The 18290-nt window shown below is 32.1% G+C and overlaps 1 protein-coding gene across 2 annotated transcripts in view; it reads right to left on the minus strand.

The window, feature by feature from the left end:
- The window catches only part of FANCM (FA complementation group M), a 93570-nt gene that overhangs the window by 32932 nt on the left and 42348 nt on the right, over window positions 1–18290 (minus strand). For both annotated transcript variants that reach the window (XM_074290167.1, XM_074290168.1), the window contains exons 13-14: window positions 16867–17022; window positions 1010–2792 (exon numbers count right to left, since the gene is read on the minus strand). In XM_074290167.1, the coding sequence (XP_074146268.1) occupies window positions 1010–2792; window positions 16867–17022 (1939 nt within the window). The remainder of the gene's footprint in view (window positions 1–1009; window positions 2793–16866; window positions 17023–18290) is intronic.

The following is an 18290-nucleotide window of genomic DNA, read 5'->3' on the forward strand; positions in this document are numbered from 1 at the left end:
TAAACTCTGTGTCCTTCTAAGGAAGCCCGTGACATTTCTAAATTCATTGTTCTAACCACTCATTCTACCTTTAAAATTTACTGTATTATATTAATATTCATCTTTTCATAAGGATAATATAATTTAGTTATTAAATAGATGAACTTGAAAAGCGATTCATTGTTCTTCCATCAATATCCAAAATAGTGCTTTCCCTGCACATACTAAGCACAAAATAAATTATCTATTGATTCATATATTTCTAGAAAATACCACTGTTTCAAGGAACCACATGTGATGAAATACCAAATTTATAATTAAATTCACTTTCAATAAATTCTAATTAAGATTCTACAATGTGAAAGACACTATATTAGATGCTAAGGAGAGAAATGGAAAAGTAAAATAGTTAGACTGGGATTCTACTGGTGGACTATAATATATGCCAAGATAATAAATATAGGAAAAGTATTTAAAAACAGAACATTAGCAACCAATAGTGATAGAGGACAGAGAATGGAAACAGATTTTGAAGAAGATTCTAAAACATGGTGAAGGGAGTACATGTCAGGAACGGGAAATTGCTTACACCAACATAGAGGGAGAGAAAGATGAAATATCAAATTCAGGATATATCAAGTAGCACAATTTGGCTAAAACACAAAGGATATAAAGTAGAAAAAAAATGTGAAGTATGGCTTGAAAAGTAAGCTAAAACCTGACTGTAATGGGCCACATTTGCCAGAATGAAGAGCTTGTTTTCAATCCTATAAATAATAGAGGACAAAGTTCTGTGAATAAGAGAATGATGTGCTACAATTAATTTGATAGTTGTGAAAGATGGATTGGAGAAGAGAAAGACCAGAATTGGAAACACTAATCTAGAGACAATGATAATACAAAGCAGGAGGTAATGAGGGATAGCATATGTAACTCAGGTGCACAAATTTCGAAAAATTAAAAAGTTTTCCAGGATTTATTATTCTTAATAAAGTATTCATTTTTTAGAGGTATAATCTTATGATCTTACCTTCGTCAGACTGATGGCAAGCTTCAAACAGGTTCATCTGTTCATTGCTTTCAGTCTTTTCTATTGTAATTCCCACTTTATCAAAAGTGGAATTCAAAATTTTTTTAATGCCTCTTAGATTTGCTTTTTTCTTGGCAGCTGATAACTCAAAAACCTCTTGGGTTATTGTAGAAAATGAATTCAATGGATTTGGTTTACAGAGTGGAGTGCTTATAACATTTTCTCCTATTGGTGAAGAAACTGAGGAAGGTGAAGAATTGCCAGGAGACTCAAATTCTTTTTCTTTTGCTGTTCTCAGTGGAGAAAGTACACAATATGGGTTTTGATTATGTAGCATCAATACTGTAGAAACACTTCTACTATTACTTTTATCGTAAGTTCTTGGGGTAGATTCTTTTCTTGGGCCATAATTTGTAGCTACTTGTGTGGTATTGATATGGGTGCCAGAGAGATCTACTTTTATTTGATTATTTTTATTTACATCTTCTGCTAGCTCTGATTTTTCCTCATCAGAATCTGGACTACAAAATCCCAAATCAAAATTAACAGAGAATAGCTCTTTAGAACAGTCAAAAATATCATCATCATTCTGGGATTTTTCTTTGCCTGTTCCTTCCAAATCTTCAAGAGAAGTCTCAATCTTGGTACTGTGAATTAATGGAATTTTGGTTTCTGAATCACAATCTTCTAGCAAACACTCAGCAGAAATGTGGAAAGAAGATATCTGTAATACATCACTTGTAACAGCTCCATCTGATGAAGATAAACATCTAGAGTTATTTTTTAAATAAGAAGGGCTCGGGCTCATCTGATTAAATTCAGAAGAAGTATCATCAAAAAATTGTCTTTCCTGACTTTGATCAATGCCTAATTGTTTCATTGAAGTCTTACAAATCTCACTGTTGTTTTTTTTAACTAAACACTTTTCAGGAGATACATTTATTTCAGCATGATCAAGAATTGCTATTTTGTCATTTTGGACATGTATTTGCATTTTATTCTCATGTTTGTCACAACTAGATTTATCAAATATCATATCAGAATAACTGGATATATCCTCTTCTAAATTTTTAAATGAAGATGTCCTTAGCATTTGATCTTTCAAAATAGAGAGTTCATCTAGAGGAGGAGGAGATTGTGATAAAAATCTTTCTACATTGTTAAGTGTTTCTTTGGTCAGTAAGAGACAGTTGTCATACAACTGGGCATCTGTTTTAAGTAAGTAAGGATCTTCTTCTGAAAGATAAAACATGCTAGTTAAAATACTTTTTTTCCCATCAGTAAAATCATCACAACCAGATTCTATATGGTTTCTAACAAATGAACTTTCAGGTTTATCTACTGATGAGCACTTTACCAATAATTCAGGTAGTTGATCATGAGCAGTGCTTGTATTTGCAATACTGACTACATCTAATGACCCTTTATCAGTTGGTGGTGCTTCCTGAAAATCACAACTAACAATAGGATGTACTTCAGTAATTAGGGAATTACTAATGTCATTATTGCTTGCTTTAAGCTGATCTTTTGTCACATCCTTAAGGACTTTGGTTTTTAAATGAAAGTTTTTATCAGATTTAAATTCTTGGGCACATTCTTCATCAAAATCTATTAATAAAGATGAACAATATTGTTTCATATTCCTTTTGAATGAAGATTTTTGTAGAGTAGTAGTATTGGCAGAGGCAGAAGAAGCATGTTTATTCCTGAGACCATCTGATGTTGGACTAATATCTCCAATTTGTAAGTAGGGTTTAAGTTCCAATTCATAGCTGCACTCATCCTATTAAAAAAAGACAGATTATCTCAATAGACGCAAAAAAAGAAAAAAAAAAACATTTTTGAAAAAATACAGCACTCATTATTAAAAACACTAGAGAGCATAGGAATAAATGACGTTTTCCCTAAAATTATAAATATTATTTATCTAAAACTATCAGAAAGCATTATATGTAATGGAGAAAGCTGGAAGCATTTCCAATAAAATCAGGAGTAAAATAGTGATACTCAATATCACCACTATTATTCAATATTATACTAGAAATATTTGCTTTAGTAACAGGAGAAGAAAAAATTGAAGGAATATGAGTGGGAAATGAGAAAACAAAATTAGCACTCCTTGCAGATGATATATTTAGAGAATCCTATAGAATCAACTAAAATTAATTATTTTGCTAATAACTTTACAAAGTTTCAGGATGTAAAATAAACCCACAAAAATTATGAGTATTTCTATATATTACCAACAAAGCCCAGGAGATGGAGATAGAAAAAGAAATCCCATTTAAAATAACCATAGACAATATACAATATTTGGGAGTTTACCTGTTGAGACAAACCCAGAAACTTTATGAACATAATTACAAAACCCTTTTCACACAAATAAAGTCAGATCTAAATATTGGAGAAGTATCAATTGCTCATGAGTAGGCTGAGCTAATAGAATAAAAATGACAATTCTACCTAAATTAATCTACTTATTCAGTACCATACCAATTCAAAAAAATTATTTTATAGAGCTAAAAAAAATAATAACAAAATTCATCTAGAAGAACAAAAGGTAAAGAATACTGAGGGAATTGATGGGAAAAAAATGCAAGAGAAAATGATCTTGTCATACCAGATCAAAAACTCTATTATAGAATCAATTATCAAAACCACATGGTACTGAATAAGAAGTAAACTGGTAGATCAGTGGAATAGGTTAGATACATAAGACACAATAGTCAATGACTACAGTAATTTATTATTTGATAAATCCAAAGACTAGCTTTTGGGACAAGAACTATTTGATGAAAAATTCCAGGAAAACAAAAAAAATAGTATGGCAGAAACTAGGTATAGGCCAATCTTGATATAGGTCATCTTGTTCCCTATATCAAGATAAGGTCAAAATGAGTTAAGATTTAGAATTTAAAAATGATACTATAAGCAAATTAGAGAGTATGAAATAGTTTACCTTGTTAGATCTTTGGAGAAAGGATGAATTTATAACCAAACAAGAACTAGAGAACATTATAAAATACAAAATGGATAATTTTGATGACATTACATTTAAAAGACTTTGCACACACAAAACCAATGCAGCTAACATTAGAAGAGAAGCAGAAAACTGGGAAATAATTTTTATAGCCAATGATTCTGATAAAGTTCTCATTTCTAAAATATGTAGAGAAAACTGACTCAAATTTATAAGAATTCAAGTCATTCTGCAATTGATAAGTAGTCAAAGGATATGAACAGACAATTTTCAAATAAAAAAAATTAAAGCCATGTCTGGTCAAATGGAAAAATGCTTTAAATCACTGTAAATTAGAGAAAATCAAATTAAGACAACTCTGAGGTACCACCTCACACCTCTCAGATTGGTTAAGACACCCATCAGTTGGAGTAATGACTGAATAAATTATGGCATATAAATGTAATGGAATATTACAAAATTATGTGACGATCAACTGTGATGGATTTTGGGTCTCTCAACAATGTGGTGATTCAAGACAATTTCATTAGATTTAGGATGGAAAATCCCAATCACATCCCAGAGGCATGTGAGACTGAATTCGAAGACTGAATGTGGATCAAAGCATATAGTATTTCTAACTTTTCCTTTTTTTTTTCTTGTGATTTTTTTTCCATTTTGATCTGATTTTTCTTGTACAACATAACTGATGGAAATATTAAAAGGATTTCACATATTTAACCTATATCAGATTGCTTGTTGTCTTGGGGAGGGTAGAAGGAGAAAAATGTGGATCACAACATGTTACAAAAATGAATGTTGAAAATTATCTTTACATATATTTGGAAAAATAAAATACTATTGAGAAAAAAATATACTCTAAATTATTACTGATTAGAGAAATGTAAATTAAAACAACTTTGAGGTACCACTTTACAGAGATCAGTGAAGATGCTACAAGAAAAAACAAGATAAATGTTGGAGGGGATGTAGGAAAACTGGGACACTAATGCACTTTTGACAGAGTTGTAAACTGTACATAGCCTTTGATACAACAATGTCTCTACTGGGTCTGTATCCCAAAGAGATCATAAAAGGGGGAAAAGGACCCACATCTACAAAAATATTTGTAGTAGCTCTTTTTGTGGTGTCGAGGAATTGGAAACTACAGGGTTGCCTATTTATTGGGGAATGGCTGAATAAGTTGTGGCATACAAATATAATAGAATAATATTGCACTATAAGAAACAATGGGGGCAGCTAGTTGGTGCAGTGGATAGAGCACCATCCCTAAAGTCAGGAGGACCTGGGTTCAAATCTTGTCTCAAATACTTAACAATTCCTAGCTGTGTGACCCTGGGCAAGTCACTTAACCTCAACTACCTCAGCAAAAAAGAAAGAAAAGAAATAATGAGCAGGCAGATTTCAGAAAAATCTAAAAAGACATGAATTGATGCTGAGTGAAGTGAGCAGAACCAGAAGAACATTGTATACAGTAACAACAACATTTTTGGATGATCAATTATGCAAGACTTAGCTTTTTTAACAATATAGTGATCTAAGACTATTTTAAGAGACTTGTGATGGAAAATGCCATCGACACCCAGAGAAAGAACTATGGAGAATAAATGCAGATCAAAGCATATCATTTTCATTTTTTTTCCTCCTGGTTCTCCTTTTTGTTCTCACTTTTCTTTCACAACATGACTTATATGAAAATGTTTAAAATTACTATATACATATAATCAATATCAGAAAGCTTGCTATCTTGGGGAAGGGAGAAAGAAGAAAGGAAGGTAAAGAGGGAGAAAAAATTGGGGACTCAAAATCTTACAAAAATGAATGTTGAAAATTATCTTTGTATGTAACTGGAAAAAACAAAATACTATTGAGTGTGGGATGGAAATATAGAAAGTCATAAGAAGCAATTTTGTAAAAGCTAAGAGTGGGGTTATTTTAAAATATATATATATATATAAATGATTGTTTTTCTAAAATGCCAAATTCAAAAGATTGCAGAGTGTGAAACTCACATGAGCCCTCCAAATTTCCCTTTCAAACAACTCTGGAGTAATACTTTGACAATATTGTACAATGAATAAGTGTGAATGTCTCAGCTACTGTCAGCAGTACAATGATCCAAAACAATCCCAAATGACTTATGATGAAAAATATTATTCCTCTCCAGAGAAAGAATTGATAGAATCTGAATTCAGATTACAGAACACTATTTTTAAATTTTTAAAATTGTTTTTGGTTAAAGTTTTCTTTCACAAAACAACTAATAAGGAAATATACATTCTACATGATTGCATATGCAAAACCTAGTTCAGATTGCTTGCCCTCTCACAAGTATCAGGGAATTTGGAATCCAAAAAAAAATTTTTTTTTTTGAGAAAGTGACTTTTTAATGAACTAAGGATTTGTAAACAATGTAAATTACATATGAACTGAGTTTTCCTGGTTATGATTTTTTTCCCAAATTAACTTTTTAAAAATTTCTCCCATTTAAAAAAATTTAATAGCATTTTCAAAATACATATAAAGATAGTTTTCAACATTCACTTTGCAAAACCTTATATTCCAAATTTACCTCCCTTCTCCCCACCCTATTCCCCTAGACAGCAAATAATCCAATATAGGTTAAACATGTGCAATTCCTCCAAACATATCTCCACATTTATCATGCTCCACAGGAAAAATCAGATCAAAAAAAAAGTTGAAAAAGGAAAAAAAAAAAAAAAAAACAAGCAAACAACCAAAAAAGTGAAAATACTATGTTTGATGCACACTCAGTCCCCATAGTACTCCTTCTGGATACAGATGGCTCTCTCCATCACAAGTCCACTGGAATTGGCCTGAATCACTTCATTGTTGAAAAGAGCCAATTCCATCATGGTTGATCATTCAATCACATATTTTTGTTGTTGCTACATACAATGTTCTCTTGGTTCTGCTTACTTCACTTAGCATCAGTTCATGTAAGTCTCTCCAGGCCTTTCTGAAATCATCCTGCTGGTCATTACTTATAAAACAATAGTATTCCACAGCATTCATATACCATAATTTATTAAGCTATTTTCCAATTAATGGGCCTCCACTGAGTTTCCAATTTCTTGGAGCTGCCAAACAAAGCACTGATGCCAAAAAGAGCTGCCACAAACATTTTTGCACATGTGGATCCCTTTCCCTCCTTTAAGATCTCTTTGGGATATAATCCCAGTAGAAATACTGCTGAGTGAAAGGGTTTGCACAAATTGATAACTTTTTGAGCATAGTTCCAAATTGCTCTCCAGAAAGGTTGGATCCGTTCACAGTTCTACTAACAATGTATCAGTAGGAGAGTAATATTCCATAACATTTATATGCCATTACTTATTCAGCTATTCCTTATTGGATAGACATCTACTCTGTTTCTAGTTCCTTGCCACTACAAAAATGTACCTTGCACATGTGGGTCCTTTTCCCTTTTTATGATTTCTTTGAGATACAAACCCAGTAGAGACACTGCTGGATCAAAAAGGTATACACAGCTTGATAGCCCTTTGGACATAGTTACAAAATGCTCTCACTGTATTAGTGTCCCAGTTTTCCCATAACTGGGAACATTTATCCCCTCCAACATTTATCATTATCTTTTCCTATTTTAGCTAATCTGAAAGGTATGAAGTAGTATCTCAAAGTTGTCTTAATTTCCAATTTCAAAATTGTTTTAAAAGACAAATATTAAAAATTAAAGAAAAAATAAAGTATTTTTAAAAATTGTCAAATGTAATGGCTTTTTCAACATTATTATCCTTCTGATTAACCTCTTCTCTTGCATGGTCTCTTCCTCTGAGCTTCCATGACACTGATATGACTTGGTACTTCTTTTGTCTCAGAGTCATTCTTTTTACTATTTATTCTTCAGTATCCATTGCTAAATCATATTCCCTATTATGCTCTCTAATTGTAATTACACCACAAAATTCCATCCTGGTAACTGTTCTTTATTCTCTATTTAATAATCAAAACCACTTTCATAAATTTACCATCTCTATACTGAAGACTCCTAAAAGTACATATTCCAGCCCTACTCTCTCTATTGAATTCTAGGTCTATATCTTTACCAACAATCTCTGGGACATTTTGGATCAGCTATGTGGTATAGTGCCAAACCTAGAGTCAGGGAAAAAAAATCTCACAGTGTTTCCAGTTTATTCATTTTATTCAGAATTACTCTGAATTTTGAATGCCATATTGTATTTCTGTAGTCAGAAAGTTTGACTCTAAGACATCTTGATATACCTTTTACCCTTTTGACTGATATACAAAAATAAAGAAAGCACTAAAAGTCTTTGATATGTGTTTGCAAAGACCATTTCTGAATAAGCCACTGCTTAATTAAAAACTCTCAAGCAATACCAAAAAATGGTATTTATTCTCTACCTTTAATGTTCACCAGCTCTGTGTTTTAAATAACAGATGATCAGCTTTCTTAACACTCTGACTACTCCAATGGCTACTTTCGAAAGTAAGGAGATGCTTTTGAAAAAATAAAAAAAGTTCTCAAAAGAGACCTTAGAAAGGAGAGAAATTGCTTTTCTAAGTAATATTGTTATGAGTTACAAGATCAAATAAGAACAAAATTGAAAGTATCATTGATCTTACAAGGACACTAGGGAAAATAAAATATCCTACCTTTATTAAGCTGCTGAAAGGTATTTCAGATTTATTTCAATTTTATTTAATTTGACTTGAGAACCTTGATTACTCTATTATGGATTCCTTAAAATTTATGTTAATTCCACAATGCTGCCTTCTCTCCACAAGAGAAAAAATGAGGAGCTTTTTTAAGATTTTAAAACTACCATTATTTTAATTCTATACCATTTGTAATATTCCTAACATCAAAAATACCCATTTAGACATGAAAAGACTTCCATAATATGATGCAAAGTGAAATGTAGTGTATAAAGTAATAATATTGTAAAATGATCAGCTGTGAATGACAATTTTTTTCAGCAATAATCTAAGACATCTCTGAAAGAGTTGTGAAAATCCATTTATACTCAAAGAAAAAACTGATGGTGTCAGCATGCTAAGTGAAATACACTTTTTTTTTTTTAACTTTATTTTTCTTGGGGGGGGGGGTGTCTAGTTTTTCTTCCACAACATTACTTTTATGGAAATGTTTTGCGTGACTACATAGGTATAATTTATATTGAATTGCTTTCATTTTCAATGGGGGGAGAAGGGAGGGAAGGGAAAGAAGAAGAGAGAGAATCTGGACCTCAAAGTTTTAAAAATTAATGTTTAAAAATATTTTTAGATATAACTGGGGAAAAATAAAATATTAAAAATTTTAAAAATTCCTAGGTAGAGACTATAGATGAAATACAATTACCTTCCTATTTGCTTGTGACCAGAGAAGGGATAAGTGGATCTTTGGGAAATAAATACATAATAAGTATTTCTAATTATTGAGTTTTGTTTTGTTTTTTAAATTCTCCTTATAATACAAATGGTAGACTAATCACTACAGTACAGTGTCCATTATCTTCCCCATCCTACTCAATACAAATAAGGCAAAATGATGAAAAAACAGATATTTATATATTTTTGTAAAGTTTTTTTTTCCTTTTCTTGCCTGATTGAAGTGATATTTTGTGTTAGGAAAAAAAAAAAAAAAAACAGTAATTTCACTCCTGGCCATGAAGAAGAAACTACTCAGAAACGTGTTAAGAAAAAGCATCCACCAGTTACCACAGACCACCAAAACTGCTATTAAATATAAGGACCTTCTCCTTGAACCTGTAATCCTACTTTAAAACCTCTATTCCTTCTAGAATTTAACATTATAACAAAAAAGAAGAGGCTTATTCTGATTATCACTTTACTGTCCAACAATGGTGGAATAACTATGGGTCTTACAACCATAAGACCTTGAATAACTTTTCTCATCTTCACTAGTGCCTTTCTGGTTTTACACGAGTCTTATCATTTGTGTAGGGGGAAAAAAAATCACAGTGTTTCCAGTTTATTCATTTGATTAAGATTTACTCTGAATTTTGAATGTCATGTTGTATATATACTATTATTACAAAGTATAGTAGCATTGAAGGAAGTTATAACTATTTAAGTATCTCATTTACAGGAGATGAGTGGACACAAAAGATGTTTTCAATATTTCATTAAAATATTACAATTTTACCTTTTGACCCCTTTCTTAAAGAAAGGAAAAGGACCTGTATGTGCAAGAATGTTTGTGGCAGCCCTCTTTGTAGTGGCCAGAAACTAGAAATTGAGTGGATGCCCATCAATTGAAGAATGGCTGAATAAATTGTGGTATACAAATATTATGGAATATTATTGTTCTATAAGAAATGACCAACAGGATGATTTCAAAAAGGCCTGGAGAGGCTTATATGATCTGATGCTGAGTGAAATGAGCAGGATCAGGAGATCGTTGTATACTTCAACAACAATACTATATGATGATTAATTCTGATGGACGTGGCCATCTTCAACAATGAGATGAGCCAAATCAGTTCCAATTGAACAGTAATGAACTGAACCAGCTACACCCAGCGAAAGAACTCTGGGAGATTACTATGAACCACTACATGGAATTCCCAATTCCTCTGTTGCTGTCTGCCTGCATTTTTGATTTCCTTCACAGGCTAATTGTACACTATTTCAAAGTCTGATTCTTTTTGTATAGCAAAACAACTGTTTGGCCATGTATACATATATTGTATTTAATTTATACTTTAACATATGTAACATGTTTTGGTCAACCTGCCATCTGGGGAGGGGGGGGAAGGAGGGGAAAAATTAGAACAAAAGGTTTGGCAACTGTCAATGTTGTAAAATTACCCATGCATATATCTGGTAAATAAAAACTATTAAATTAAAAAAAAATTACAATTTTAATACAATCCCAAAACCTCATGTCATTAATACTAACAAATGTAACAACTATTACGATCACTCATTGTAAGCAGAAAAAAATACGGTGTGAAGTTACACCTCTTCAACTACAAATTTAGCTTTTGTGAGTGTTCACTTTGATTCAAGTATTCCTTCTGCTTTTGGAAAAAGGATCCAATGGACAAGAGGCCTTCTTTGCTGTTTTCAGACATCATGAAAGTGCCAATATAACACTCTGTGGTCTCTCTGTCAACCTTTGGCCTATGAACATTCTATGTTCTCTTCCTAGCATAAATCTCCTCAATAACATTTTATATTTTTGCTCTCCTTTGAAGTTCTTCATTGGGTAAACATGTCGCCATGCTCCACATTTACCAAGCCAAGAATTTCTCCACTACCCTCTTTGTGACTTTTGAAAATTCTTTGAAAAGTGCTGTATTCTCTGTGTCTCACTGATAAATAGCATTAACAGTAGAATGTTTATATTAAATTTTTTTCTTTTTACTTCTGTAATACAACTTTACTCAATCCTAGAGGATCTATTTGTCCAAGCTATATTATAACCAAAATCTTTATTATAAAGGATCTCCCTGGTTTAATGAATTAAAATAAAAATACTTGTTAATCAGAGAATCAGATCTGAAAGAGTCACAAAGTCTCTTTTCCTCAAATTATGTTAAAACTTTACAAAAATGCAAAGGCTATAGATAGACATGTGTCTTTCTATCTACGTATTCATATAAATACGAGCAATAGAAGCAGCTGCATAAAATAAGACACAGAAGACTATGAAAAGCAGATTATTGGAAGAAAGAATCTGATTTTGTTTTAGGAACTCTTTACAAACAAAAGCTGTGGGCAGCTTCGGATGTCTTGGTAGGAACTCGATTAATTTTTGATGAAAGGCAATTGAACAAACTGGGTCTACAATAATGAAAATAGTGAGAAGACCACAATAAATAAATACAGCCTTCCTAAGGAGAATGACAAATAGGAAATCAACATGGCCATTTATCTGAATATGTAATTATGAGAAACACCACCAAGAAAAACAGATGCCAGGAAGTATGGAAGGCAAAAAAATTGTACAATGTCTTGAAAAGACTGTCAGATGTTTTATTATAGTTTTTTCCCTGCCATTCCCAAGTAATGGCAAAATTTACACCAATGCAAGATGATCTCTTTCCTTCAGGAGATGAAAGAGGGAAGAACACCTTTGTATACTATAAAGGATTAAGAGTTCTTTTTTTTTTTTTTTTTTTACAGACTTGAAGAACCTATCAAGTATTTATTAAGTTCCTATTATGTACTAAGCATTGTTTGGCACTGAGAAGACAAATACAAAAGTATTTAAGTTGCTGCTCTTGAGAAGCTTATATACTAAAAGGCTCAGAAAACGTGTGTGTGTGTGTGTGTGTGTGTGTGTGTGTGTATGTATGTACAAAAGTCGCACAAAATAACCTTCAATCATATAAGTATATTCAAAACACATACAAGGTAAGCTAAAAAGAAAAGGCACCAGTAATCAGAGGGATTAGGAAAATCTTCAAGCAGAATGTGTGTTTTGGACTCAGTCTTGAAGGAAAGTAGAGATTTGAAGAGAGAAAATGAAAAGGGAAAACATGTCAGGGATGGGTAACAGCAAATAAAAAGCAAGAAGAATAAGAGACAGAACACTGTTAGTAAGGAATAGCAAAAAAGCTAGTAGGGCTAGCCTATATGGTGCATGGAAGATAATAAAGTATAAGAAATTTGGAAAGGTAAGGAAGAAACAGCTTCTAAAAAGCTTTAATGCCAATGACAATTTTATATTTGATCCTGGGGTAATAAGGAATCCTTTTTTTTTGGGGGGGGAATAACTTTTTATTGACAATATATATGTATAGATAATTTTTTACAACATTATCCCTTGCACTTACTTCTGTTCCGACTTTTCCTTTCCTTCCCTTCATCCCCTCCCCTAGATGGCAGGGAGTCTTATACATGTTAAATATGTTATAGTATATCCTAGATACAATATATTCATAAATGGGTGCAAAAAAGAATACAGCACACAATCATGGAATATAGTATACAATCATAGAGGAAAAGGTAGAGGGAATGAGCATCAAATGAGTCTTGCTCTTATCTGAAATGGATAAAGGAAACCTGAACACATACAATTATACACACAAAAAGTTTGACACAGGATTACATAAAACTATGTAAACATGCTGGAATGAGGTGTTGGATTGTGAGGAAAGATATTATAAGGGAGGGAGCAATAGTATGCAAAGCAAACTTCCTGATCCTGAAGGAATAGTGAAAGGGAGGAGGGAAAAAAGGAAAATACCTAGAATCCAAGAAAGTACCTAAAATACTTTCTTATATAACTGGGGAAAGACTGAATAAATTATTGTGTATGAATGTAATGGAATATTGTTGCAATATAAGAAATGACAAGGGACATGATTTCAGAGAATCAGAGTTCAGAGTACTATGAGATGATACAGTCTGACATGAACAGAATCAGGAAAACAACTTATTCAAGGACAGCAACAACTTAAAAACAATTTTAAAAGACTTAAGGACTCTAATCTCTAGAATGTGTCTCCAGAAAACTTATAAAGCATTTTAAGCCATTCTTCACAGAGAGCAATGTGAGACAGATACAGAGAAGGGAATACACTTTAAACAAGGTCTTGATATAGATACATTTTGTAACAAGCTAATTTGTTTAAGCTAGTTTATTATAAGGGTTTTCCCTCCTTTCTCTTGGTTATTTTTGTAGGATGTATTGGAGTAGGAGTAAAGTAGATCAGCAACTATGATGCCAAAACGCCCAGCACCTAGCAGGTGTTTAACAAATGCTCGTTTCCTTCCCCGAAAAAAGGAAATACAGAGATAAGAGAGTTTTAAAAATAATGTAACTTTCATTTTATACTTAAAAAAAAAAAAAAACAAAAACCAAGTGGTATTTACTACACACCTCTCAGATTGGCTAAGATGACAGGAACAGATAATGACAAATGTTGGAGGGGATGTGGTAAGACTGGGACACTGATGCATTGTTGGTGGAACTGTGAACAGATCCAACCATTCTGGAGAGCAGTATGGAACTAGGAAGTTCCAAAAAGTTGTCAAACTGTGCACACCCTTTGATTCAACACTGTTACTACTGGGCTTATCTCCCAAAGAGATCTTAAAGGAGGGAAAGAAACCCACATGTGCAAAAATGTTTGTGGCAGCCCTTTTTGTAGTGGCCAGAAACTGGAAACTGAGTGGATGCACATCAGTTGGAGAATGGCTGAATAAGTTATGGTATATGAATGTTATGGAATATTATTGTTCTGTAAGAAATGACCAATAGGATGATTTCAGAGAGGCCTGGAAAGACTTACATGCATTGATGCTGAGTGAAGATGTTAGGATTCTTACAAGGTGCTAAGTCAATGAAATGGATATAATTATCTAATTTAGCATACTACTTAACAATTCTCTAGTTCAGAGTTCACACCTTTAAAGGAGTTCGCTCATTGGTCCTTTAAGGAGCTCCCACAAGTCCAGGGAGTACCCACAAGCCCATTCTCTGGGAGGATATAAGGAACCAAAATTCAAGGGGACAGTCAGTCTGGATTGGGTCAAGAATAAGACTTCCCGGGAGAACTTCAGGGAAGCTCGAGGAGATTCGGAGAGCCAGGATTTCAGTGGGGAGATTCGCAAGTCTAGGAGATTCACAAGTGTAAAGGAAAAGCCTGCTCATAGACTTCTGGGAGATTCACAACTATGATTGGGAAACCCAAAATCCCACACTCTTGGAGGCAGAGTCTGATTCATTCCCAAGTCTACCTTCGTGCTGACTAGAGGCTTTGGATTCAGAGGGAGCTAGAGACTGGAGCTGGCTGGAGACATTTTGACAGGAGCTCATCAAGGAACCAAGGAAAGAGATAGGCCTCTATTAAAGCTAAACAAACCCCAGGAAAAGATTCAAGACTTTGAAGGACACAATAAAGCATCCAGATTTTAACTCCTGGATAGATTTGGGATTACTGAACTGAACTGAAACTAAGGCTGCCTCCAGAAGCTCCCCAAAGAAACTTGCTCACATAGAACGATTACAATCTAGAAAAACAGAACATTACATGAAATGAGCAGAACCAAAAGATCATTATACACTTAAACAACAATACTATATGATGATCAATTCTGATGGATGTGGCTCTCTTCAACAATGGAATGATTCAGACCAGTTCCAATGATCTTGTGATGTGGAGAGCCATCTACACCCAGAGAGAGGATTGTGGGAACTGAATGTGGTTCACAATATAGTATTTTCACTCTTTTTGTTGTTTGCATTTTATTTTTCTTCTCTCTCTTTTTTTTTTTTTTACTGGTTTGATCTGATTTATGTTCAGTGATTTAAAGCTGAAGAGATCTTCATGATTACAATTGTTTTCCCACATTTTATAGATATGAAAACTAAGATCCAAAGCAGGATAAGTGATTGTCCCCAGGGACACAGATTTTTCATCTTATCAGGTGATTAAGAATGAAAAAATAAGAAAGATGAGCTAGAAGGGCTTCTAAATTACCTTTCAACTTATAATCCTATCACAAAAGTTAAAGGCCCTATAGGAAAACAGGCACATTAAATCACAACTGGAATAACAATGAATTAGAAAATAAATTCAAAAAATCAATTTGAAACTATGCCCAAAAAGCCATGAACTATATACACACCTTTTGACTATAATCACTATTAAGCCTCTAGTCAAAAAGATCAAAAAAAGAAAAAAACTTATGTATACAAAAATAGTTAGAGCAGCTTTTTTTTGTGTGTGGTATCAAAGTACTAAGAGGTACGCATAAGTTGAGCAATAACTAAATAAATTACAGTCTATGGATTTAACTGAACTTAACAGAATATTAAAGAGATAGAAGAAAACTTGAAAAACACTTTTTTATATTATAAAAATGTTGATTAAAAAAAAGAATTCTGAAAGAGTTAAAAAAATTCTAGTCTATCCAATAACCAGTCATGACTCCAGAAGATTGATAATAAAGAACAATATCCAAATCTCAACAGAGGGTGTTGACCTAAATAAACAGAAATAATTATCCATTATTATTTCAACACAGGCAACATACAATTTGTTTTGTTTAACAATGGATATTTATTTCAATTTGTTACAACATTCTCCAATATGCAGAGAATATGGAAAGAAAAAATAAATGTTAATTTAAAAAATAAAATTTAATTTTAAAAAGTTATTGTATAAAAATGTAAATTAAGACACTAACCAGAAGAATGTAACATTTCCTTTATACAGTGAACATGTTCTTAAAGTTTTTGTAAATGAAGTTTTTTAAGTGTACAAGGGGAATTTATTTATTCTAAACAAAATTAAGATTCTGCAAAAGAAGAATCAGAAATTAAAAATTTACGCTATATTTGCTTAAAGTACATATTAATTTGAAAAGTAAAAAATATCCCAGATAAGATAGAATAGTAAGGAATATGAAGAATGATATATAGAATAAGCAAAAACTACAGCACAGATTAATCAAGATATTGAACATGAAGGCAAAAATTCTGAAGACTGCTATTACAAGATGTATTTGGTATATTTGTGAATTCTAATGGTCTCATAGTTTAATTAGTCTTTCAAAATTTAAGAAATTATTTAATCTATTAAGATCAGTGTTACTAACAAATATAGTGGTATGTTATATATGCTGATGTACTGTATGTGTGTATACATCTACCCACGTTTTCAAATTACTATCTTATTTTCCTACTTACTGATGCCTACTCTTCTGTAAACCTTTATCAGAAGTCAGAGGGTCAAAAGCAAAAAATAAAAATAAAAAATAAATAAAATTATTTCTATAATCAATAAAATTAACCACTTACCTCAGCTTAAAATAAAGATTAAATTCTCATATCCATTTTAAAATGCCCTAAGGTATGACAAAGAAAATGAAAAAATTCTATTTAAAACCATACCTCTTCGTTTCTTATCTCATCTATCATTTTCATAACACTTATGAAGTGGTAGCAGCGATCAGAATGGTCAACTTGATGGGTAGGAAAAGGACAATTTTGCCATATTCGCCACTCAGACAAAGACAGTTGATAACTTCCAGGTCTTGATTCACAATTCTAAGTTAAGAATGAAACATACAAAAATTATAATTTTTTTAGGTCACTGGTAAAATCTTAAAGCAAAATTACCCAAGAATTTAGACTACAATGAACTTTTTATTAACTTAATTCTTTATTTTTCTTTGGAGGTGGGAAAAGTAGAATCTGGTTTCATATTTAACTAATGTATTTTTTGGAAAAAAGCAAAAACTTTAGTTGCATATTTAGTTGCTCTTTCTACCATCTACTCCTTTATTGAAAGAAGTTATCACATTAACCAAGTGACAAAATAGGAATGTGCGAAGAGTACCAAAAAAAAATCCAGACATTAAGAGATATCTTGTTTGGATAAGAATGACCAAGCTGCATATTATTGGAAAACAGAATGGAGCAATCAAAACTTAATGACTATATAAGACAAAAAAAAAAAAAAAATACTAGAAGAAAGTCAAAAGTTTGAAAAAAGAAGAAAATGTCAGTTATCTTTTTATCAAAAATAGATCTGGAAAACAAGCCAAAGGAAATAATTTCAGAAATACAAAACTCTCTGAAAATGATGTTGAAGCATATAAATATAAATCATAAAAACTGTCCAGTCCACTTAACTCCCTACTCGAAAGAAATCCCAAACTGAAAGTTCTCAAGAATTTTTAGCCAATATTACAGAGCTTCTAAATGAAAAAAATATGGCAAGCAAAAAAGTAAGACTGTAAGTACCAACGAACACCAGTAAGGATCATATAAGGGAATACTAAAATTACTATAAAGGAAAGAAAATCATTGAGTATGATACTCAAAATGATACAAACTAAAGATTTATAACCTAAAAAACTTGCCCTGAAAAACTCTGTAATATTCCAAAAGAGAAAAAAAAAATGAACCTTTAATAAAAAAGTGTTTTATAACAAGTGTTAATAAATAAGGTTTTTCAAGTGTTACAATCAAAAGGCCAGATGAGTAATAGATTTGAAATGAAAACAAGATTCAAGAGAACCCTAGTTCAGTAATTACATTTGATTAATTGGAAGGAGTAGCAATGACTATGAGTTTAACATTCTAACAAAAGAAGGCAGACTAGATAGATCCCTTTAGAATCATAGTTTAGCAGTTTATAAAGGAAATTAAGTAACATACAAAGCCTGAGATTAAGGGATTTTATTAGTTTTAAAATGAGAAAAGAATGAAAAGAGGAATAAACTAAAGAAGAAAGGAAAGAAATTTATTTCTCTTTACTAGATTATACAAAAAGCAGCACATAAAAATATGGAAAAGGGAGAGAAAGGAGT

Source organism: Sminthopsis crassicaudata, chromosome 2, assembly GCF_048593235.1.
Source record: "Sminthopsis crassicaudata isolate SCR6 chromosome 2, ASM4859323v1, whole genome shotgun sequence".
In the NCBI taxonomy this organism is placed as follows: Eukaryota; Metazoa; Chordata; class Mammalia; order Dasyuromorphia; family Dasyuridae; genus Sminthopsis; species Sminthopsis crassicaudata.